This window comes from Caretta caretta, chromosome 4 (genome assembly GCF_965140235.1).
Source record: "Caretta caretta isolate rCarCar2 chromosome 4, rCarCar1.hap1, whole genome shotgun sequence".
NCBI classification, from domain to species: Eukaryota; Metazoa; Chordata; order Testudines; family Cheloniidae; genus Caretta; species Caretta caretta.
The window spans coordinates 120391221-120416639 of NC_134209.1; the positions used below are offsets into that span (position 1 = coordinate 120391221).

At 41.7% G+C, this 25419-nt stretch overlaps 1 protein-coding gene across 9 annotated transcripts in view; it reads right to left on the reverse strand.

The window, feature by feature from the left end:
* The window catches only part of SLIT2 (slit guidance ligand 2), a 422385-nt gene that overhangs the window by 5671 nt on the left and 391295 nt on the right, over window positions 1-25419 (reverse strand). For all 9 annotated transcript variants that reach the window (XM_075128007.1, XM_075128006.1, XM_048848731.2 and 6 more), the window contains 5 exons: window positions 24919-25056; window positions 24584-24824; window positions 24070-24200; window positions 14179-14333; window positions 5048-5336 (listed from right to left, as the gene is read on the reverse strand). In XM_075128007.1, the coding sequence (XP_074984108.1) occupies window positions 5048-5336; window positions 14179-14333; window positions 24070-24200; window positions 24584-24824; window positions 24919-25056 (954 nt within the window). The remainder of the gene's footprint in view (window positions 1-5047; window positions 5337-14178; window positions 14334-24069; window positions 24201-24583; window positions 24825-24918; window positions 25057-25419) is intronic.

Below are 25419 nucleotides of genomic sequence, written 5' to 3' on the forward strand. Positions count from 1 at the left end.
CCTCATCTGACCGGTAAAACTGTAGGTATGACTTTGCTTTGTCTAGTTGTTCCATTGCTCCAGATATATTAAAGTCAACACCTTGAAGTCTCTTGCTTACACCATTTATTTCAAACAATATGTCATGCCACAACACTAAGCCACACAGAAATTAGAAGTTATGTATGTTTCTGGTGATTCCATTTCCCGCTGCCACTGTTCTCCCATGAACAGTTCCTCTCATAGCATTATCCTCCATAATGGCAACTATGGCATCATCTATCTTTCCAATTTGGTGTTTGATAGGCTTTATCACCTCCACTCGACTTTCCCATCGTGTGACACTCAGTGGTTTCAGTGTCAGAGAGGATGTTCCCAGATGTTGCTTCAAAATTTGCCATCAGTGAGTTGATGCACAGAAAAATACACAGATGTTTTGAATTACACTACAAAATTCAGCAGCCTCACTAGAAGCTGATGCTGCATCACTGACCACCAAGTTCAATGAATGAGAACTGCATGGGACAAAAAAAGCTTGAGGGCTTAACTCTCGTATCCGTGTCTGCACTCCTCCGTTCTTTCCTCTCATGTTGGCACCATTATCGTAGCCCTGACCTCTCATGTCAGCTATTGCAATTCCTGTATCTTCCAGCTTTTTAAGAAGCACGTTTGTCATACCATCCTGTAGTATCATCAATGTCAATACATTCTAGAAAATGCTCTCTGACAGTCACCATTGCAGGGACATTTTCACTAGGTTCTTTTGTTGTTACAAAATGCACCATTAAAGTCATTTGTTCCGCATGGCTGATGTCAGGTGTGCAGTGCAGAATAACAGAGTAATATCTTGCTGACTTCAGATCTGCCACAATCTTCTGTTTGACTTTTGTTGCCAGTAACTGTATGATCTCATTTTGAATTGTTTTTCCAAGGTAGCGGTGTGTGTACATTTCTTGGCTGGTGACTCTTCTTTGATGCTCCTGGAGTACAGCCATCAGCTCCACAATTTTAAGGAAGTTTCCATTGTAAGGAAGTTTCCACAGCTGATCTGAAGTACCACGCAGTGCTAGGTTTTGGGTAGCAAGCATTCTCACAATGGCAATGAGCCTTTTCAGAACATTTTGCCAGTAAAGAGACTCTGATGCAATCTTCTCTTGATGCTGATCATCTATGGTGGCCTTTAACCTTATTCTCATCTCAAGCTCTTTCCACCTATGGACTGCTCTCTGGTGATTTGCTGCCTTCTCATGACATGCCAGATTTTTCCAGTCCTTTGTTCCTGTAGAACCCAATGTGGCTGGAACATTAGACTGGAAGAGTTTGCAACAAAACCAATATGCGGCATTCTGGGTTTTTGAGTACATAAGCCATGGCCTCTCCACTTTGTCACCATTGGGGATTTCACACCAGTAATGTATTGGATGAAAACTTCTATTTTCATTGTCTTTGGGGAACATGAAGTTTTTCATTTGCTGTGGCCCATGCAGTACAAGGAAGTTCTCAGGCCACTGCTCAAGTGGGTCCACAATCCTGGATTATGTAGACGTAAGGAACTAAACTCAGCAGCAGCTGTTTCTTGCGCCTCCACCACACTCTTCTCTGATCTACACTTTTCTTCAGGAATGTGCATGGTTACATCCATTTGAGGTGGAGATATGGATGCTGCAGTAGCTGCCAGCTCACCTGCACTCTAACTGGAAGATCAGGCATCTCCTCACCAGTCACATCCTCACTGGGGCCGGAAGGCTCACCATGAACATTTGTGTCTATGTATCTCAGGAGAACTTCCTGCTAAGATAGAAAAGCTTCCTTTGCTTTCTTTCTTTTTCTGAATGCTACCCCAGAGGAGCGTTTTCTTCTTTCACTCATGGCTGCTGTTCTGTGCCAGCTATAGTGGTTCTCAACACTCAGTTGAAGGGGACAAATAAGCAGGCTGGTAGCAGGGCCTGAGTAAGGGAAGATATCAGCGTCTTAAGGGCCTAACTGGCTCCTTCAGTTGACTGCCTGTTCTCCTCAAGTGGGTTCATGGAAGCTCCCTGAGAAGCTGCTGTTAATGAGTCCAGGCTCCTGGGGGTTCTAGAGAGGTACATAAGAGGCTCCTCCTCCTGTCTCTCCCTGCAGCTCCTGCTGCTTTCTGTTATTCCCTCACCGTTTCTCCTGCCTGCCTGTTATGTCTCTTGTGCCCTCCTTCCTCCAGGACAGCACTCCACCATCTCTGTGCATCTAGAGCAGAGAGGATACATATGCACCAGCAGCAAGCACAATTTTCTACACTCTGGGTCCTAGTGGCGCCCCCCCAACAGTCTGGCACCTGAGGCGGCCGCCTCAGTTTGCCTCATGGTAAGGCCAGCCCTGATTGGAGCATTTCAGTCCCCTAGCCTCAGGTCATTTCCAAATGCTGCATGTGTTTGGAGTGTGATATCCAGAAGTTTCCAGGCTGAGCACAGGGTCCAGGGTTTCAGCAGTGTCCCAAGACTGCTGGCTCTCATGTGGCACTCTCTGCATTTAGTCCTCTGGTTGAAACAACTCATTATCCAAGGAACAGCCAGAGCTTAGTACATCCAATCTGTGATGTTGTGCTGAGGGTGTCAAAGGCCTGATATGCTCTGAAGAGGTTGTGTTTGACGACAATACAAATTGCATCAAGCCAACTAGTAATGAGGATGTGCTAGATTTAGAAGGTAGTTGGATCTGTGCCAATGCCAAGTCTTGAATTCAACAGATCCTTTGAAGAACTCCAGGCCAAACTGGAGTAAAAGAAACATCAAGTCAAGTGCAGTGTTTTGGTCCTTATCTTCAAGGTGCTCAATGGCCAGGACCCAACATATCTAAAATACTGCCAAAAGCTCCAGAATGAGCACACTGGTGAAAAACTCTATTTTTCAGGCACGATGGAACTTTCTACCATAAGAGTAAAGATCATCTGGGAAGGAGTCAGACTTTCTTTGGGGCTGGCCAGAGACTTTACAATGAACTATCACAGGAACTAAGGACCATCACCATCTTCGATTCCAAATGCAAGGTGAACGTCTTCAGCCTGGCCTTCTCCAGGATGAACACACAGAGAAGCGTACATTCAAAGAACAGGACATAAAAGTACATGAAAACTTAAAAAACAAAACAGAACACTATGTAGGTTGTCCCCGTGGGGACACAATGAAAGAAAGAGCAAACCACTCATGACAGATTTTAGTCATGTCACTTAATGCACTACCAGAAGGTGCTGAGACATTCCAGTGACGAAAATGGTAATAGAAACCCATATAGAACAGAATAGAATTCTTTCAGAGGTGCCTCTAATAGGATCTTTAGTGCTCCCCACACAAAATTTGATGGATGACATTTCCATGTTATATTTGACTTCCAAAGCACAAAATGCAGCAGACTTGCTCATTTGTGATCGACATATGGCAGCTGCATCTGCTTCTGGAAGCCACTGTGTCTTCCTTTCTTTCTCCTCCTAAGTTGCAAAGAAAAGGGTTATCCTGGAAAAGAAACCCCGTGAATAAAAAACCAGGAACTTGGTACTACACTAAGTGCTGAAATGCTTCAAAACTGGTGTGGCTTTGGGAGTAGAGTTATAAACTTCAGAGTACTGAAACATTCTGAAGCCAGCGCAAACAAACTGCTGAAATAATTGAGCCAAAACCTCAAAGTTGTCAATAGTATCAACCCAGAATATGCCAAAAAGGACACTTAAAATCACTCTGCCCAGGACCTGAAAAACAACAACTCAACCGAATCTGAGCAAAACACAAAGTTAATCCACTGGACATCAAAGGAACATGGTGGTTTTAGGTCATGTAGGCTGGATTATTGAAAAACAAGCAGACAAGAAAAACAAATAAGCCCTATGTTTTGGAGCTAATTGCAACAATGAGAGATCAATGATAACAGTTCCAAAAGTCCAACTGCAGCTCTCACAGGGAGTTGCTAGCTGAATTATGGTCAAGCAAGTTGTACGGGGAGAGGTAACAGCAAATTGTGATACACAGAATCATACACTATCAGGATTGGAAGGGACCTCACAAGGTCATCTCGTCCAACCCCCCCCCCGCTCAAAGCAGGACCAATCCTCAATTTTTGCCCCAGAACCCTACATGGCCCCTGCAAGGATTGAACTCGCAATCCTGGGTTAGCAGACCAATTCTCAAACCACTGAGCTATCCCTCCCCTGCATGACCAGTAGGTGATTAAAAAGCTTTGTGTTAGTGGAGTCCCTGACCTGGCTTGTGCTGGGTGCCCATGACCCAACAATGAGAACCTTGTGAGAATGCAATCTATATCAATGCATCTATCTAGAAAAATATTCAACAGGAATATGCAGTTAAAATGTTTTAGCCAAAATATATTAAAACAACATTACAACGCAGGAGTTACTAACATCACTGATTATGGACTTAACACAGAAGCTAGCCTGTGCATTGGGAAAAATATCTACCAGCTGAGTCATGTGACAATATGGAAGTATTAAAAATAGCTATGATTAGTGTATTTTCTCCTTGCTGTAAACTGTTTATAAAATGAAATACATTTTTCTGAAATACTCTAACAAAATTATGAATACAGAAATGGATGTGTTTTCATTTGTAAAGCCCCCTGATTATTTCTTATGCCAATCCTCATGTCTTATTTGGATAGTCATATTCACACCAATGTAGTTCACACTGTAGAAGCTGTGCACAAGTACCTAGGTACCATCTATTATGGCCTTTGGTGGGGCTTAAGAAGTAGAGGTACAGAAACTTTGTCACACCATCTGCACTGGGAAGTTTCACTCATTAAGAATATTTTTAAAAAACATGAATTGGCATACCCAGGCTATTCCACAAATACTACAGAATGCTGTCACATAATGTAGCAGCTGAAGTTTCTGAGTACTCTTCAAGTTCAACCAGCAAAAGACTACACTGCTGTGATCCAACCTCGGAGTAACTTTTAATTCTACATGTACAGTATATTTGTATCTTGCTGAAAAAATTTGAACTTTAAATTGAATGTACATAACAGGACAGTCATATTAATATTAGAACATTAAATTATAGCTCTGTTTTGAGGAAGGACATACTTATTTCCAAGACAAGGGTCATTGGTTTGCTGATCACACAGCGGTCCAGTCCATCCTCCTTCACACTCACAGGTAAAACCTGACTGGCTCGTAGCATGGCAGGTTCCATGCACACACACTTTCTTGTGACAGGGCTCACAACCAGGAAGAATTCCCACTTGCAGTGGCACATTTCTAAAGTCCTGCAGTTCACTGTTGATGTACAGATTACGGATGCAGCCATGGAAGCTGGTGCCATTCTGGCCTGGGGACTGGCGTAGTGATGCAACATTGTTTTTCACAGGCATGCCTAGAAAATGAACATCATCAACTCATGACTACATTGTTTGGTAGGAACAGTTTTGTATTCTTTTTTACTGTTGTTTTTATTTATTAATTTAAAAAACTGTTCCCAAATAACCATTCGTATCTATGGAACACACAATTATCAGAGATGGGCTCAATATCTGGATCTAGATGTGGTTTAAGTATGGTTCAGTTTAGGCAACAACAAGACATATTACGCTTGTGATATTTCATCCACGTACGGTGAAAATTTCACAAGATCAGCGTATCTGGCAACATTTCTACCATCCCGAACTGAAGAGTTCAGAAGCATGCAAACTAAAACCAGAAAATAGGCCTTTCTCGGTTCTGGATCACACCCAAGGTCTCCACTGTAGAGATGGATACAGATTCAGGGATTCAAATAGGAACCTCACAGAACTGAAAAGTTTAGGTCTGAAGTTCTGGTTTTGACTCATTTCTAGTAGGTACAGATGACACTGTTTTCTAAGCCTTTATTTTCATTCACAAATCATTTTAAAAATACAGTTTGTGTTGAAATTTAGCATATGGGATCTGATTTTCAGAGATGCTAAGCATCCACAACTCCAGTTGAAGTCCCTGGTAGTTGTGGAAGCTCAACACTTCTGAAAATCAGGCCCACACTTCTCGCGTGTGAAATTTTGTGTGCGAAAATTTCACAAAAAGTTCAGCTGTCCTGATAGGTGCAAATTCACATACCACAGATTATTTTCACAACTGTAAATTCTATTACAATCTACAATTGTTACAGAGGCCACTTGGGGGAGTGAGGTAGGGTAGATATATGTACTGCAATTAAATATATCCTTATAAATTTTTGGACTTTAATTCAACACTGTGTTCTTGCATATTGGTCTAATAATTGTTTCATGAATGCGTAATACTTCCTGGGATGAATAAATTACAGGAATCATAGAATCATAGAATCATAGAATATAAGGGTTGGAAGGGACCCCAGAAGGTCATCTAGTCCAACCCCCTGCTCGAAGCAGGACCAATTCCCAGTTAAATCATCCCAGCCAGGGCTTTGTCAAGCCTGACCTTAAAAACCTCTAAGGAAGGAGATTCTACCACCTCCCTAGGTAACGCATTCCAGTGTTTCACCACCCTCTTAGTGAAAAAGTTTTTCCTAATATCCAATCTAAACCTCCCCCACTGCAGCTTGAGACCATTACTCCTCGTTCTGTCATCTGATACCATTGAGAACAGTCTAGAGCCATCCTCTTTGGAACCCCCTTTCAGGTAGTTGAAAGCAGCTATCAAATCCCCCCTCATTCTTCTCTTCTGGAGGCTAAACAATCCCAGCTCCCTCAGCCTCTCCTCATAACTCATGTGTTCCAGACCCCTAATCATTTTTGTTGCCCTTCGCTGGACTCTCTCCAATTTATCCACATCCTTCTTGAAGTGTGGGGCCCAAAAATGGACACAGTACTCCAGATGAGGCCTCACCAATGTCGAATAGAGTCACAGTGTACTCCAAATAAAAGTGGAACTTCTAGATACTTGAAAATAAATGATCCCATTGGTTTGAATAGAACTGATCTGGTCTAAAATTAAAAGCAAGGCAGTTTTAAGTCTGATTAGTGCAACAGAGTGAGAGTGAGGCCCCGTCAGGATTCCCTAGGCATCCCTAACTCAGACTGCACATGGACTACCCTCCCTTGAGAGCACCTGCCCCCCAATTTCTTAGCCATGTGGGTAGGGAGAAGAAAATAACACTAATTGCTTTGACATGCTCTGCACAGCCACCCCTTACAAAAAAGGAACAAAAAAAAACTATATGAAACAAAGACACCAATGCAACATTGCGATGTAAGAGCCAGGGATTTCTGAATGAAGGTTCCCACAGCAACTGGGAAAAGAGCAAATGTGCATTACAATAACTGAAATAATATCAGGCAAATATTACAATGTAAGTCAACTCAAAGAAATGTTTCTCTAAAATCAGAGATGCACACATATAGCCCAGTGAAAGACTCACCTACCACATAGGCAAATGTGGGCAGAGGAACAGTTGCTGTGGAAACCCTCATTCTGAAATTACTGATCTTTGTGTGTTTAAGAATTCATCCATTATGATGAATTAATATTTTTTGGTGCTGTCGACTAATGGCAGTTAACTCATGCAATTAACTAAAAAAAAATTAACTGCAATTAAAAAAATTAATCAAGATTAATCACACAGTTAAACAATAGAATACCAATTGAAATATATTAAATATTTTTGTATGTTTTACTACATTTTCAATTATGTTGATTTCTATTACAACACAGACTACAAAGTGTACAGTTCTCACTTTATATTATTATTTTTATTACAAATATTTGCACTGTAAAATGATAAACAAAAGAAATACTATTTTTCAATTCACCTCATACAAGTACTATAGTGCAATCTCTAACATGAAGGTGTAACTTACAAATGTAGATTTTTTTTTGTTCCATAACTGCACTCAAAAGCAAAACAATGTAAGCCTTTAGAGCCTACAAGTCCACTCATTCCTACTTCTTGTTCAGCCAATTGCTAAGACAAACAAGTTTGTTTACATTTACGGGAGATACTGCTGACTGCTTCTTATTTACAATGTCGTCTGAAAGTGAGAACAGGCGTTCACATGGCACTTTTGTAGCTGGCGTTGCAAGATATTTATGTGCCAGATATGCTAAACATTCATATGTCCCTTCATGCTTCGGCCACCATTCCAGAGGACATGCTTCCATGCTGATGATGCTCGTTAAAAAAAAAAAGTGTTAATTAAATTTGTGACTGAACTCCTTGGGGGAGAATTGTATGTCTCCTGTTCTGTTTTACCCACATTCTGCCATGTATTCCACGTTATAGCAGTCTTGGATGATGATCCAGCACATGTTCGTTTTAAGAACACTTTCACAGCAGATTGACAAAACGCAAAGAGGGTAGCAATATGAGACTTCTAAGGATAGATACAACACTCAACCCAAAATTTAAGAATCTGAAGTGCCTTCCAAAATCTGAGAGGGATGAGGTGTGGAGAATGTTTTCAGATGTCTTAAAAGAGCAACACTTCGATGCAGAAACTACAGAACCCGAACTACCAAAAAAGAAAATCAACGTTCTGCTGGTGGCATCTGACTCAGATGATGAAGAGAAACATGCATAAGTTCACGCTGCTTTGGATCATTATTGAGCTGTCATCAGCCTGGACTCGTCTTCTGGAATGGTGGTTGAAGCATGAAAGGACATATGAATCTTTAGTGCATCTGGCACGTAAATATCTTGTGATGCCGGCTACAATAGTGCCCTGCGAAAGCCTGTTCTCACTTTCAGGTGACACTGTAAACAAGAAGAGGGCAGCATTATCTCCTGCAAATTGTAACCAAATTTGTTTGTCTGAGTGATTGGCTGAAGTAAGACTAAGTGGACTTGTAGGCTCTAAAGATTTACATTGTTTTGTTTTTGAGTGCAGTTATGTAACAAAAAAAAATCTACATCTATAAGTTCAATTTTCATGATAAAGAGATTGCACTACAGTACTTGTATTAGGTTGTAATAAAAATAATATAAAATGAGCACTGTACACTTTGTATTCTGTGTTCTAATTGAAATCAATATATTTGAAAATGTAGAAAACACCCAAAAATATTTAAATAAATGGTATTCTATTACTGTTTAACATTGCGATTAATCATGATTAATTTTTTTAATTGCTTGACAGCCCTAATATTTTTACACATGCACCATACACAGTGCATATAGTTTCCTTGCTAGGACACTAGTCTTGCAGCAATATTCACACAGGCACACTCTTATGCACGGGCAGAGTCAAGAACAAGAGTCTGGCCCATCCTTAACCAACTGTCACTTTGCGGACTAAATCAGAAGCAACAGAAAGAGAGGTTACTTACTTAACATACTGGAGTTCTTCAACATACTTTAGTTCACACAGATCCAACTGTAAGTATGTGCAGGCCTGGAATTTCTTAGCCAGCATGGTCCGCTGGGATTGTGCATGAGGTTGCATGCCCTCACGCCCCCTACTGTGAGTGTATAAAAGCAGCCCCAACCATCCCTCCATTTCTTCACTAGTACAAAAAATCCAGGTAAAGTCTCTGTATCAATGGAGAACGAGGGCAGGTTGTGGGATCCACGTGGACAAAGGCAACTTGAAGAACTCCAGTTATTGCATGATGAGCAACCTCTCTTCTCTGAGCATTTGTCCACACAGATCACACTGTAGGTGGCTAGCAGTTACTTCTCAAGGAGGTGAGTGACAGGAGTTCTATTTAAATAGTGACTGTAGACAACCCAGCCAAATTGGACATTTGATCTAAAAGGCACCACAATGGACTAGTGATGAACTTATGAACAGAATTCCAAGTGGCTACCCTCCAAATCTGAGAAATAGGGACCCTCTAAAACAAGCTACTGTTACCATCTGATCCCTAGTAAATTGTGCCCTAACTCAAGAGGGAAGAGGTATTTTGTTTAATGAATAGTGCATCTTAATGCTAACTGTAGCCCATTTAGAGATGATTTGACAGCACACAGCCTGCCCTGTAGACTTACCACCAAAAGCCACAGAGAGTCTGGATGATTTGCAAAATGGCTTTGTTCTGAAAAGGTAAAAGAACATAGCTCTAAGAATATCTAGCTTATGTTGTTTTGACCTCTGCAGGAGAATCATGAAGTTTAGGAAAAAATACTGGTAAGTGTATACATTGATTTATATGAAAACCTGAAACCACTTTCAGTAAAAATTTTTGATGCGGTCTGAGAATAACCTTATGAAAAATGATGTAAGGGAGTCTTGCCATCAAAGCCTGAATTTCCCAGAGAGTGGAGGTGATGGCTACCAAAAATATAAGTTTAGCAGAAGTGATAGAAAGAATGTGATGACATAAGATCAAAGGGAGGGTTCATCAAAGACAGGAGAACTACATTCAAGTCACAGGTAGGAAACAACACCTTAACTTGGTGGAAATGCATGTATTAGGCCCTTTAAAAATTTAAATATCATTTGCCAACACCAGATGGAGCACTAGGCCTTGGTTCAGCAAAATGATGTCTGAGAAGTTCAGAAGTCAAAGAGATGGTCTGATGGATAGATGCATCAGGTCAGAATACCAGAATTGATGTAATTGTGCTGGAGCTACCATTGTCACCCGGTCCTTGTCCTGATACAGCTTTTTGGAGACTCTGGGAATTAGCAGAGTGGATGGAAAGCCATAAAACAGGTTCTTTCCCACGGAATCAGAAATGCATCTGCCATAGATCCTGGTCTTACTGCTTCCCAGGAATGCTTTCCAGGTTAGCAGAGTGGCCCTCAGCTCTGTAACATTTATTTGCAACTGAAACACTGCTCAGGACCACATACCCTGAATCTGAAGAAAGCCCAAATAAGCACCTCCACGTAGGGTTGATGCATCCACCACCAGAATCTTTGAAGGCGGCGGTGGATCAAACAGAATACACTGGCATACATTTTGAGCGTCTGTCCACCAAAGCAGAGATGACAGTATTTTCAAAAGAACATCTACCAGTAAGTCCATGCTGCATTTGATTGCTGATAAATCAAGCCCTGAAAGGGCCAGAGGCTCATCTTTCACATAGAATCATGTATGTCCATGCTGCCATATGATCCAGTAAATTTAGGAGACCTTTCACTGACATTCTTGATGAGACAATGTATGAAATGAGGTGATTCAGCACTTACTTTTTTTTTTGAGAAAGATACATTCTTGCCAATCTGGAGTACAGCATTGCTCCAATAAATTCTATGGACTGAACAGGGGTGAGAATGGACTTCTCTCACTTGATCTGGAGGCCCAGTTTGGAAAACAGCTGTAGAACGGTGTGTGATGATCTGCTGCGATGACTGACCTCAAATCAGCCAAGATACAGATACACATAAAATCATAGAAATGTAGGGCTAGAAGGGCCCTGAAGAGGTCAGCTAATCCATCCCCTGCGCTGAGGCAAGTATCCCTAGACCATCCCTGACAAATGTTTATCTAACCTGTTCTTGAAAATCTCCACTTAAAGGGATTCCATGATCTTGGACATACATGAGTCCATGTGCAACAGGGTAACCTGTTCTACTGCTTAATTATATGTATAGTTAAAAAGTTTTTCCTACTATCTAACCTAAATCTCCCTTACTGCAGATTAAACCTATTACTTCTTCTCCTACTATTGGTGGGCATAGGGAACAATTCATCATCATCCTCTTTATAACAACCTGTTACATATTTGAAGACTGTTTTCATCATATCCCCTTAGTCTTCTCTTCCCTAGACTTAACATGCCCAGTTTTTTCAATCTTACTTTATACACCACGTTTTCTAAACCTCTCATTAGTTTTATTGCTCTCCTCTGGACTCTTTCCAATTTATTCACATCTTTCTTAAAGTGTGGTGCCTAAAACTGAATACAGTACTCCAGCTGAGGCCTCATGAGTGCTGAGCAGAGCAGAAGGATTTCTTACCGGGTCTTACATACAACACTTCTGTTAATACACCCCAGAATGACTTTACCTTTTTTGCAATCACATCACATTTTTTGGCTGATCCACTATAACCCCCAGAAGCTTTTCTGCAGTACCACTACCTAACCAGAAATTCCCCATTTTGTATTTGTGCATTTGATTTTCCCCTTCCAAGTGCAGAACTTTGTAACTGTATTTACTGGATTTCATATTACAGATTTCAGATCAGGGAACATGAAACGTCTCTGAAGCATGAGATCTGTGACAGGAGGGACTCCCTTCAATGCTACTCTCAGGAATCAATCTACGTTGAGGAGGAGATCTATTCTAGGAGAAGGGCTTCTGCTGCCATTAGAAGATTATGGTGATGCAGATGAATAAAATTATTTTAAAAGAAGTCAATCCCTGAGGTGTAGAAACAGGTAGAGACTCAGACATGACAGTATGAGCAGCAGGCAATGGTACTGTAGAAGCTGGATGCAAAGAGGTTTTCATTTTCAACACACAGCACAGATTTGGATATGACAGGTAAAAGAGAAACATCAAGTGAAGGGGACACTGCTTCCAGATAGATGCATAGGTCTGAAGGAGATTTAAAAGCAGCCATGACAGACATAGGAGGCAGTACCGATGACAATGGTACCATGACTAATGGTACTGATGTGGGAGTCTTAGCAGAATTTTTTTTATCATAATGCAATACCGATGAATCTGCGGCATCCAGTATCGATACCAACATGGTGCTCAGAAAACAGTGGTAGTCACCTGAGGTAGAGGGGGTAGAACTGCTGCAGAGGAACACAATCCCACAATCTCTGATGACTCACAGTACCAATGTGATTTTGAAGGCGTTAATTTAGGCACTATGACTGTTAGCTTTCCTCTTGGCTAGTACTGGGGATGATGACCACAGATTTTTGCTCCTTCCTATATCTTGGGCAGCAGGAGGGCCTCTGACTTACCCAAAGAGGATTAAGGAGAAGGATCAGAAGGCCTAACCCCTGGAATGATGTCTTGTAGCCACAGCACTTGCTGAACCTGCTTTTGAAGCAGGAGGACAGTTTCTGAAGAGGGACCTCAGAGTGAGAGACATGTCTTATTGAATTTTCCATCAGAAAGAATTTCAAGTGGGTGCCATGAGCTTTCTGTGTACATTTAGAAAAATAATTACAAATAGCACACTTGTTTGGGATATGAGACTCCCCTAAAGAAAAACAGGCATTTCCTATGTGCATCACTGGCAGGCACAGCTGTCTTGCAGGCAGGACAAATTTTAAAGCCTGGAGGCCTATTCTCAACCATTGGACCTAATTCTCGGTATTGAAGTGAGACTCAGAAGAAAAAGGAAAAAGTCCTTTAAAACAAAAGCCAACAGACTTAAATTAAACTTACAGAAACTACAGGAAGACTAAATTAACTAAGTAATTGCAAACTCTGATCCTATCTCAGAGCTGCCAGGAAGCAAGACAACACTCTGGCTCCAACTCGCTATCATGGGTGGTGAAGAGGAACAATGGCATTGGGAGTGCTCTGCCTTTTATAACTTTGCTGTAGGGGCATATGGGTGTCCATGGCACATGAGCAGCCCCAAAGGACACTGTTGGTTTAAAGATTCTGGGCTCGTGCGCATGGGGCACACATGGGGACAGTGAGTTCCGTTGAGGACAAACACTCAAAAAACCCCACAATTTCAGTTATCTTCACAAGAGTCTGTGTCCATTTAAAAAATATTTCTTATTGAAAAAAGTACTAACATAGTATGTGCAGTGTGAAAGCAAGAACCGTCACAACCTTTTACCGTGTAAGTCCCCCACCCGTTCCTCCTGTCTTTTGCCTAATGTCTTCTCTCCCTGTGTCATAGCTCTTATTTAACCTAAATTGTAAGTGCCTCAGGGCAGAAACGGAGGGTGTGATTTTTTCATTGCCTTGCATCTTGCCAGCATTTACACGTCTGTATATTTACAGTGTGAAGTGAATGTGAAACACCACTGAAACAGAATGATAGCATAAATGACTATTCAAGGTGCTAAGGAGTCAAAAACAGGCCCTTGTGGCTTGTCTACGAAATGCTATGCATTTTCCAGTCCTGTTTAAAACTAAATAGTAATAGGAAAAGCATAATTATAAAATATTGCACTGTGGATCACATCCTTACTTTCAGAAAACAACAGTTATGAGCTACCAAGAACTCTCTGGTCCTTCAGCTACACTCCTCCTAGAGCAATTTCAGCATTAATTGCCCTGAGAGTCATCTTTCAGAATTAACCCAGTGAAGTGGCCCTTTACTATGCTTTTGTCAATGCATATTTCCAGAGTACATTTGCTATAACATCTCTAATAAAAAACAATAAGTTCCCCTACCTCCTACATAAAGTGGGGAGTCAACATTCAGAGTTGATTGCTTAGACAAGTTGGTAATGATCTTGGGGCTTCCTCCATCAACAGACAAAGACAGAATCTGATCCATGGCTAGCAGCTCCACTATGTGGAAATTCCCATCATTTATTGTCTCAACGCTGCAACAAACAAACAAAAAAAGTTTTAAAACATTTGAATCTTGGTTAGAATTTCCTTGACCTTCTGTCCTGTAAACAGTATATAGCTTCAGAGCAAAACTTCCCCAGTAACGTAATCTTCTAACAACTAGATTTTAAGTAAAGATGTGAAGTCATGCTTATTAACAGATAATAAATTGTATTACTATTTCTGTAGCATTGTAGTATTGGTACTGGTATATTTTACATATTAATGGCACCTTTCAGTCTGAAGTATTCCCAAAAGGGTTTACTAACTATATACATAGAACTTCAACCAGACAGAATGTGCCACAAGATCATGCAAAGTGAACACCACTATTCTTTTAAAATCTTAATTGAAAAAACAAAACAAAATGAAACTCCAGTGATGAAAACAGTATTCCATGTATTTATCTTGAAAGAGTTAAGAGCTGAGTTGACACCAGTGAGATTTGAACTTATTGTTCCAGAGAATCGGGGCTGTGTCTACACTTAGGATTTACAGACATACTCCCATCACTGGGGCTCCAGGTGTACCTGGAGCGTGGGGCATGATTTCCAGCTCAAATAGACATACTCACGCTAGCATGCTACAATAGCAGTGTAGCTGCAGTAGTACTGTCAGCTGTTGCAACATGGGCTAGCTTCCCCAAGTACATACTCATAGGGTTTGGCAGGCTTGTAGTCAGGGGGGCTAGTCTGTGTTGACACTTGCCAGTGTCCATAGTATAGTTGCTATACTACTATTTTTAGTGTGCTAGCTTGATGAGGGCTAGTGTGAGTATCTGCTTGACATGGGAATCACAGCTCCAGCTCCAAGTGTAGATGCAGCCTTTCACAGCTCCGTTTCTCCTAGAAATAGAGTAAGTGCTATGGTAGACTAGGCATGGATATATTTATGCATTTTTCCTCTACCTAACACAGTGACATGGTGGTAAAAAAGTGTTTGCGCATGTCTGCATCATGCCTTCTTTCCTTGCTAGCATGGCGAGAGAATGTCTGACAGTGTAGACAAGGCCTTCCCATTTCAACCCTGAGGTTTAGATGTCTACAATGGAATAAGCACTTTCTGGCAGGTGGAGGAGAGACGGCTGTGCTACATATGAAAAAGTAAAATGACAGCGCTCTAGATTCCCACATGGCAAGGTCTAATGTTCTGACCAGTGCACGTATATATCAGGTAAGATGTGCACAATAATACTGCTTTTCTTCATATATATATATATATATATATATATATATATATATATATATATAAAACTTGAGGTTTTCAAACTGACTGACAGAAAGAAGACTAAAAATATCACAGCTCTATGTGCAGAGATAAGAAATGCACCACTAACTTTCATTTAACATATTTTGATGTTTTCAGGAACAAGATGGTGCCAGGTGGAACAATGCACATCACTATTTGCTGGAGACAACCAAGAGAAAGCAATAATATTGTGCACATCTTACTTCTTGGGAAGTTGATAAAGACATGTAATTTAAGAACGTATCAACCCCGCATGAAGTACAGATCAAAACGATGAATGTAACACTGAATACAAGTCTTCATAGCAAGCAATTATATAGGTAAGGATATATAAAACAGAATATTTAAAGTGAAAAGCCCTTTCCTAAGAATGAATACCAACAAGATCTGGATTAAACTTCTATTTACTGGTGAAAACCTACTGCAGAAAGCAGGAGAGGTCACTCACCTTGTACAGTAACTGTAGTTCTTTAAGATGTGTACCATTATGGGTGCTCCACTTCAGGTGCTTTGCCCACCAGGCAACTTCAATCAGAGATTTTAGGTAGTACTGCCTGTTCAGCCCACGCATGCACCCTACACAGCCTCGTGCTCTGCACCGAGGCTATACAGAGCTGCAAGGGCAAACCACCCTCGGTTCCTTCTCTTTTGCAAAGCTCCATAGTGGAAACTCCAAAGCAGAGGGGAAGGAGGGCAGGTAGTGGACCACACATGGAGACACACATCTCAAAGAACTACAATTACTGTACAGGGTGAGTAACCTCTTCTTCTTCTTCTTCTTCCTCCTCGAGTAGCATCCCTAGGGGTACTCCACTTCGGGTGACTACCAAGCAGTACTCACTGAGGGCGGGAGAAACTCTGGAATTGAGTCCAAACTGAATGTACTATAGTATAGCCAAACACAGCATCTGAAGCTGAGTTGTGGATTACAGCATAATGTTTCAAAAAAGTGTGTCTGGAGGTCCAAGTTGCAGCTCTATAGATCTCAGCAATGGGAACATTCTTAAGATCACAGAAGTAGAAAGGGATCTCGCTGAATGGGCTAGGATCCTATAAGGTGGTTGAAGATTATTAGATTGAGAACAAGAGATAATGCATCCAGATACCCATCTAGAGAGTCTTGATTGGAAATTAAGGATCCCTTAGACCTGTCAGCAAGAGACACAAACAACCTGGAAGATTTTCTAAATGGTTTAGTCCTGTTCAGGTAAAAGGCTTATGCCTTCTTGACATCGAGTGTATGCAGTACCACATCCTCCCTTAGTCCAGTGTGGTTTAGGGAAGAAAACTGGAAGATGAATGGTCTGGTTAATATGGAACTCAGATGACACCTTCGGTAAGAATCTGGGGTGTGGCTGTAGTGTAACCTTATCCTTGAAGAATACTGTGAAGTGGTGATATACCGTTAGAGCCCCTATCTCTCCAACTCAGATGTACTGGTTACCATGAAGGGCATTTTCATTGATAAGTTAAGTATAGAAAAGGTTGCCATTGGCTCAAAGGGAGGTTTCATAGGCATCTAAGCAGCAAATTAAGGTCCTAAATCTGGGTAAGATGTTTGACTAGTGGGAAGAGATTCCTCAAACCCTTGAGAAACCTTACCATCACTGGATCTGCAAAAGCTGAGAAACCTTTCCCCCAGGGAATGAAAGGTTGTAATGGCGAGCAATTGTACACTCAAAGAACTCGAAGACAGCCACATCATCTTTAATTCAAGAAAGGTGTCTTAGACCGCACCAGTGTCTGAATCTTGTCCATTGCTGTAGATAAGCATTACAGGTAGATCACTTCCTACCCTTTTCACTTCTTCAGAACAGGGTGTTTTTAACCCCACAAACCATCAATAAGTCATGCTTTGAGGCAAAGAACTCGGAGGCTGGGGTAAAGAATATGTCTGGCATCCTGAGAGAGAAGATGAGGGATAGCCTGGAGGGTGATTAGTTGCCAAGTGGATGAGGTAAGGAAACCATGCTTGTAGCAGGTATGTCTGAAACACCAGCGTAACTCTGGCCTTGTCTTACCTTATTTTGATCAACACCTTTAACATTAGAGGTGGTGTGGAAAATGCATATAACAGACCTCACATCCAATGAAGGAGAAAGGCATCTCCCAGTGAGTGGTGACCTAGTCCCAGTCTCAAACAAATGGGAACACTTCCTGTTCTTAGCAGTGGAAGAGGTCTACCTGCAGAATGCCCCAACATTCTAACGGCATTTTGGACTGTATAAGTAGGGGCATTGCCAGCAGATCGAGGGATGTGATTATTTCCCTCTATTTGACACTGGTGAGGCCTCATCTGGTGTACTGTGTCTAGTTTTGGGCCACACTCTACAAGAAGGATGTGGAAAAATTGGAAAGCGTCCAGTGGAGGGCAACAAAAATGATTAGGGGACTGGAACACATAACTTATGAGGAGAGGCTGAGGGAACTGGGATTGTTTAGTCTGCGGAAGAGAAGAATGAGGGGGGATTTGACAGCTGCTTTCAACTACCTGAAAGGGAGTTCCAAAGAGGATGGATCTAGACTGTTCTTAGTGGTAACAGATGACAGAACAAGGAGTAATGGTCTCAAGCTGCAGTGGGGGAGGTTTAGGTTGGACATTAGGAAAAACTTTTTCACTAGGAGGGTGGTGAAGCACTGGAATGCGTTACCTAGGGAGGTGGTGGAATCTCCTTCCTTAGAGGTTTTTAACGTCAGGCTTGACAACGCCCTGGCTGGGATGATTTAGTTGGCGATTAGGTCCTGCTTTGAGCAGGGGGTTGGACTAGATGACCTCCTGAGGTCCCTTCCAACCCTGATATTCTATGAACACTGAAATATGCAATGGAGAATAAGGAGATCTATTTCTCATTCATAATCCTGAGAGAAATGTCTGCTGAGGGCATCTGCAGTTATGTATTGAACAATCAGAAGGTATGCTGCTGAGATGTGGGTTTGGTTGAGTATGTACCAATTCCAAAGTCTCACTGCTCCAGTGCAGAAGGAGGGTCACCTCACTCCCCCTTCTTGGTTGATATAAAACATTCATGTCATATTGTCTGTTATGATCTTTACATATTTGTCTGTGATCAATGACAGAAAATAGAGAGTCATTCCTGATTGCCCCGAGTTCCATTAAGTTGATGTGTAGAGGGGTCTTACGAGATGACCACCTGCCCCGAGCAGTGTGTGTCAAGACGTGCTCCCCAAGCACAGAGATACATGTCTTGCTATTACAACTGTCGGGGACAGTTGAGTAAAGGATGGTCCTGTGCAAATGTTGTCAGGGTCTTTCCACCAATTGAGATTAGTCTGTTCAAGCTGTATTTGCTTAGAGAATAAAGAGTTCAGAGTGACCCCTGCAGGCACTGCAAGTGTAACATTGCCTGGCTTATTACAAAAGTATCAGCCGCCACATGCCCCAACAATTGGAGACTGATGTAGGTTTTTGACTGATGTTTGGGGCCTGACTTGAATTGTGGTGACTAAATTCAACAGGGTTATAAACCTGTGCTTTGGGAGGCAGGCTCTGGTTGTTATCGCACTGAGGTAAGCTCCTGTGAACTCCAATCTTTGCAATGGGGTCAAAGTGGACTTTTGAATATTTAACTGAAGTCCCAGTTTGAGAAACAGTGATATGGCCTTCTGAGTAGCCAACAAGGTCTTGTAAGAACACCCCTTCAGCAGAATGCCCCAATTGTTGAGATATGGGAATATTAGCATTACTTTTCTGTGAAGGTAGGACTCTTGGCCCTGATTCTTCCAGGCTTCCCCAGCCATGTCCCAGCTCCACCCTGTCTGTCCCTCCTCCAAATCAGGCCAGCTCTCCAAGCCTACACAGGGGTGATGTGCATCTTAGCTATTTATTTTCTGGATTTCAGATGTCTACCTTTCTGTTACTTTCATTCCCACCTCAGATCCCAACTCACATGGAAGGGCAGGGCAAAGGGGTCAGACTTCCCAAGTGGAGCAGGTCCCCTGGTTTCCAGAACACACAGCAGGCCAGGGAGAAGGGCTCAGATCCTTCTAGAAGGGTAGGATTCCCCCATATCCCAGCACACAGACAGAAGGGGAGAATTCAGTGCTGACAGTTCCCCCGCATCCCTAAACCCCCATCTTCCCGTGCTACCCCTCACATTCTCCAACCGTTCCTGTTTTAACCCCTCCCCCATACCTGAACTCCCTCCCCTACCACCTATTCCCATTTATCTTCCCCATTATACACCCATCCCTTGCTGCCTACCCCATTACTATCTACCCTTGCATCCCAATCACCCCTTCCCTCCCAGTGGGGCATTCACAGTTGTGATAAGGAGGATAGGGAGAAGGACTCAAGCCCACCCAGAACAACAAGCTCTTTGAACCTGGCTCTCGTTGGGGGGGAGGAGAGAGGGGGCTGACTGCCATAGATGGACAGGGAGCCTGGCAAACACAGGACGTCAGGGAGCGGGACTCAGACACCCCTGGAGGGCAGTGATACCCAGACTGCTGTTCACATGAGGAGGTAAGAAGAGGGGATCAGACCAGGCAAACCCCCTTCAGAACCTGGCTATCATAAGGAGGGCAGGGTCACACCCCTGTAGGTGGGTTGCGAGCTCCCAGATCATGGCACACACTTAGGAGAGGAATGTGGGGCTCACAGGCACCTTGCCCCTATTCTCCTCCAGTCCCCTGTCACTCACCCATGTATCCCCTTTTCCAGTGCCCCACCCTCTCCAGTCCCACTCCCCATAGTCTCCATCCTGTCCCCATCACCCGATTCCCTAACCCTCTCCCCCATATTCCTTCATCACTCTCCCCTCCCAGCAAGCATTTGCTGTGTAGTTTATTTTCTTTTTAAAAAATGGTTTCAGCACCTTCTGAATGTTCTGCTGTACTCAGATTACATTTCCCCAAACTAAACATCCTCTTTTGATAGAGGTAGAGTGGAGCAACGGGCCTGTTTTTTTTACTTAGATTTCTGTCATAGGTGCCTGGGGTGGTGCTTGGATTAGATGACCATGATATATCTTCAGAACCACCCAGGTACTATGATGTATAGGTAGTTTTCCAGATAGTTAGCCTCTCTCTGTGCACATACTTGACGTACCTAATTGAAGAAACAAACCCCTTTTCAAATAGCATTTTATTTGATTTCCCCCCACACAGCTGGTGGGCACGATGCACTCTGTCAGGGTAACCCTTGAGCATCTGAGTCCCTAGTGCTATGATCTGAGCTCTGGTTTGAACACTATCTGTGAGCAAAAAAAGGTCACCGGAATCTATTAGCTTTAAGAAAAGCTGTTTTTTTCCAAGTGCTATATCTTGACCCTTGGGCAAATGGTGCCAAATGTGGATCACTAGCAGAACCCTGAACTTTCAAAAGGCACAGCAAATGTCAATCTGATTAACTGTATGGGTTTTAAAGCACTTAGAAGAGATGAGCTTTCAACAGAATGCTAATTTCCTCCCAAGCCTTCTCCCTTACAGTCAACAACCCCTTCATATGTAAATCCCTTCAAAAATTCACTTCTCCCATCTCAGCTATTAGAAGTGAGAGGGAAGGAAGATTAACATCACCAGCACCATCAAAAAAATATATCAAGATGCTTTCATGCTTTGCTGAGCAACCCCATTATCTTACTGCCCTTGTCCTCCTCCTCTCCTCCCCCTTCTTCACTGTCTGTCTGTGATCTTCACATATCATGTAATTCAGAATGTATACTCTTTGAGGAGAGATTTGTGTTCTGTGAGGTAGCAACGTTGCTGTAAAAATATTTTATTTTGATGGAACAGTCACACAAGTTATTTTTTATTATTATTAATGTTACAATGTTTCATTTAAATTGCTGCAATTCAATTTGAGATCTTTTGAGTAATGGTTCTTCAAAGCATCTCTCCTCTCTCTCAGGCTACGTCTATACTTACAGCAGCGTGTAGAGTACAGACACTGCATGCCAGGCTAGTACAAGTATAACTAGCAGTATAGATGGTGAGCAGAGTGCCCTACATTTCTGAACCCGCAGGGTATACACTCTACATGGCTCTCTACATGCCCAAGCAATAACTCCCACGTTAGCAGTGTAGTGTCCTGGTGCTGGAACCTTGCCTGGCTCCCTCCCTCCTACCAGAGCTTTTTCTTGCCATAGTGAAAGCGCAGAGCTGTCCCTTGGGTAAGGCGAATCGGGGCAACTGCTCCAGGCCCTGCACTTTGGGGGGCCCCATGGCCAGTGTGATTGGCCGGTGCGGTCAGTCCCGGAAGAGACAAGTCTGTCACTTCCAGCCCAGGCCCCACACCTCCCCAAGAACGGCTGTGGTGAAAGGTTCCCGCAGCAGGGAGCTGTGAGAGCCTTTCCCCACTCCCTTCCCCCCACCAGAGCTTTTCCTCACCACAGTGAAAGGCTATGTCAGTGCAGAGCTACCAGAGCCTTTCCCAATGGTGTGAAGTTACCTGAGAAATCCCTGTACTCTGCACACCACTGAAAGGGTAGACAGAGCCTGTAAGACTGAAATGCACAGGTAAAATAAGATAGTGCAAGAAATACTGCATAAAATGTACAGAATAGATGACAGGATATACATTTTTAATATGGAAAGAACTACAGGCGATGGCTTAAAGGTTTTAAGCAAGTCAGAATGCAAATAACTGGAAATGAAATGCAGCTTGGGTTGTTGATTGCTTTCAAAGGTAGCTGGTAAGCCCAATAAATATAAATTGAAGAAAAACAATCTCTGTTAATTCCCATTCCTACCCATACAAGGACCTAATCTCAGTTTCTTTTCAACATTATTCCAGATAAAAGGATTATCATCTTATTTTGAACCGTAGATTCACAGGGAAACAAGGAATTTGTTGCATCCAATTCTAACAATCATGTTTTTAAAACCTACCTTGATTCTTTTATAAATGTAAGTCCTATTTTTATTCAATTTAGTTAAATGCACACATTTGAAATATGAAATATTACTCCCACAAATTATGGTATTTCATCAGAACTATAAACAAAATGCCATAAATAAGTCTGACATTAGAACGGAAGTAATGTCCAAATAGTTACTGTTTAAGGCATGCTACTTTTTATGGTTAAAAAACACATTGTATGTTATAAAGGACTGTTTTTGAGTGGAATACATAGGAATTATCTTAGTTCCCTTGATATTATTGCCTAACAAAATGTAGCATTATTTCTCCAGAGAAAACATTTAGGTTTTTAATTTTGTTTTGCCATTTGAGGGAAATTTTTGAACTTGTCATTTATTTTAAATAAAATGCCCACTACAAAATGTAAAATAAGTGACAGCTTCTACAATTTCCATCAAATGTATGACTGTATTGTACACCACATAAATGTGGTCATAATAATCATCAGTAGGAGCTAAGTCAATACTGCAAAACTAAACCAAAGCAAAAAGATCATAAGGGTTCAACGCAGATTTAAAATGAGTTTGCTTTAGTTGTGTTCACACCCCTTTTGTGTTTCCTTTCTGAAAACGCTGAAAAGATTTTGTCTGGGAAGAGTGCTTTGAAAAGCTTTCTCAGGATTCTATGCTGCTGGCTTTTGGGTGGTTTCAGTGAGGGAAGATTCTTTGCAGCCTGTTTAACTGGTTTGGTGTGGACTCAACCTAAGTACCAGCTCAGCTCTTACATTTGCACCTGGGAGCTTTCTTGGTGGTGGTAGTTGGGGTCAAATAATGGCAAAATCTTTTGGCCTTTTGCTTCCCCTTGCAGTGTCAATCTGCCAATTCTGAGGAAAGAGGGGGTGCTGCTCTATGGTGCTTCCCCATGAACTTTCCTCAGAAACCTAGAAGATGATATTTTTGAAGATAGTCATTCTGAGGAGGAAAAACCTCAAAGCCAATGAAGAAAATTAGAAAAATGTCATTTAAAATAGTCCAAAAATTCTATGGAAAGCTTATTACAAAAGGAAATGTGGAGCCAGTGTCTGCACAGGTTTGGAAACAGAGGAAAATTCTTTCTCAGAGCTGGTCCTAAACCCTGGCTCATAACCAAAGATCTAGTTTGCCTCCAGTTGCTAATGGAGGGAAATGCCCCACTATACAGGCATGTCTGACATGGAGAACACAGAGAAATTGCAATTTCACTTTTGTTTATGGAGTTTCAGGTGATTCAAGTAACACTAACTTTTAGGTCACACTACAGACTAGGTAACTTTTAGGTCACACTAGGACATCACCTGTGAAGAAGAATAAAAGAGAAAGATTGTTTGCATGTATTTGTTCTAAAAAACAAAGAAGTATAAATATCTTGCAGAAACTTATCCTTTTGTTTCAGTTTAACACATACCATTCTATATACCATTTTTCATATTAAGGTAATTTTCCAATTGAAATTATGTGCTTAAAGTAGTAGTAGTCTTTCAATTCCATAAAGTCTGACACTACATTCTGTCAAAAAATATTCCTTCTTCTAAATGTCTACTGCAAAATCTGACTTTAGACCCCAGACAGCAGGAGATCATACACATTTTGTCTTGAACTGTAATTTATTGTATTTCAGTTCACCTGTAAATGGCAGATGCTGGATAAGATCCTGTGTCATAACTGACCCTCACTCGACCACGATACAGCTCCACTGCTATATGATCTCTGTCACCTTTGTACAGCAGGATTCCACTGTCTTCATCTGTGGCAATCTAGTGAAAAAAGAAACACTAATTTATAAGGAAATGAATCCAAATAAACCTGACATGCTAAATGGGTTGCACTCATTCCCATGGCCATTACCAATATTTCTTTCTTTGTTATCAAACTCTGATTGGGATAGTCAGATAATAAAAATAATTTTTTCCTACCAGTTATGATGCTAATTTCACTGGTGATTCTAGTTCTCTGTAGGTCAGAGGGTCTAAAGTTTTTAACTGACCTAATGACAACTTTTATATGTATGCATTTGTTTTATATGTATGCATTTCTCCCCCATGATACATGATCAGGACACATGCCAACTTGCAGTGATTAATGGTGAAGAAAATGACCATGACTCAAGATCGGTTCTTGCCAATCTACCCCTTCTTACCTGCAGAGTGATGTTGGTCTGAGGGTGGACCTTGCTTGAAGGAATTTGCAAGTAGGATTCTTTGTTCACAAAGTTTATGCTGACCAGCTTTTCGCATTTGTCACCCTGGTAACCTGACAAACACTGACATATCGGTTCATTTACTTTTATGATGCACTGAGCTCCATTCTGACACTCATAGTTATCACAAGGGCTGGTGCGAGGGAGAACCATTGGTGGTGAAAACTCACAAAAAAGGCCACTAAATACAAACACAAAAACCAGTATTTCAGACAAAATCACCCCGTGGTATGATAAAAATATAAATGTTTGTCCTGTCTTCAAGTCTCTCTCACCTGTAACCTTCTGGGCATATACATGTATACCCATTCACTGCATCAGTACACTGTGCTCCATTTTTACACTTGTTGTCTTGACAGTCATCATAGTCAATATTACAGTGTTCTCCTACATATCCAGGTGTGCAATCACATCTATTGAACAGGAAAGTATATTGGTTAGTACTATGCCTGTCTATAAAAACCATATACGTAAGAAAATGCCAGAGATGTAGTATTTTATTAACTGATTCTGAAGTGCAGCACTATTTAGAAAATCAATTTTTTGAGTCACATTTTAATACAATGCACTATTAAAATATAACTTTACATGTGTTAAGAGCCTGTATATATTGATTCATTACATCAGAGATCTACAAACTGAGGGGCGCATCCCTTTAGAGGGCACAGAGGAATGTTCAAGGGGGCACCAGCTCTGCGCCTGGCCCCAGTCCTGGCTGCTTGTCCCGTGCCCCCGTCTGCCGGCCTCGGCTCTGATCCCAGTCCTGCCCCGCCCCT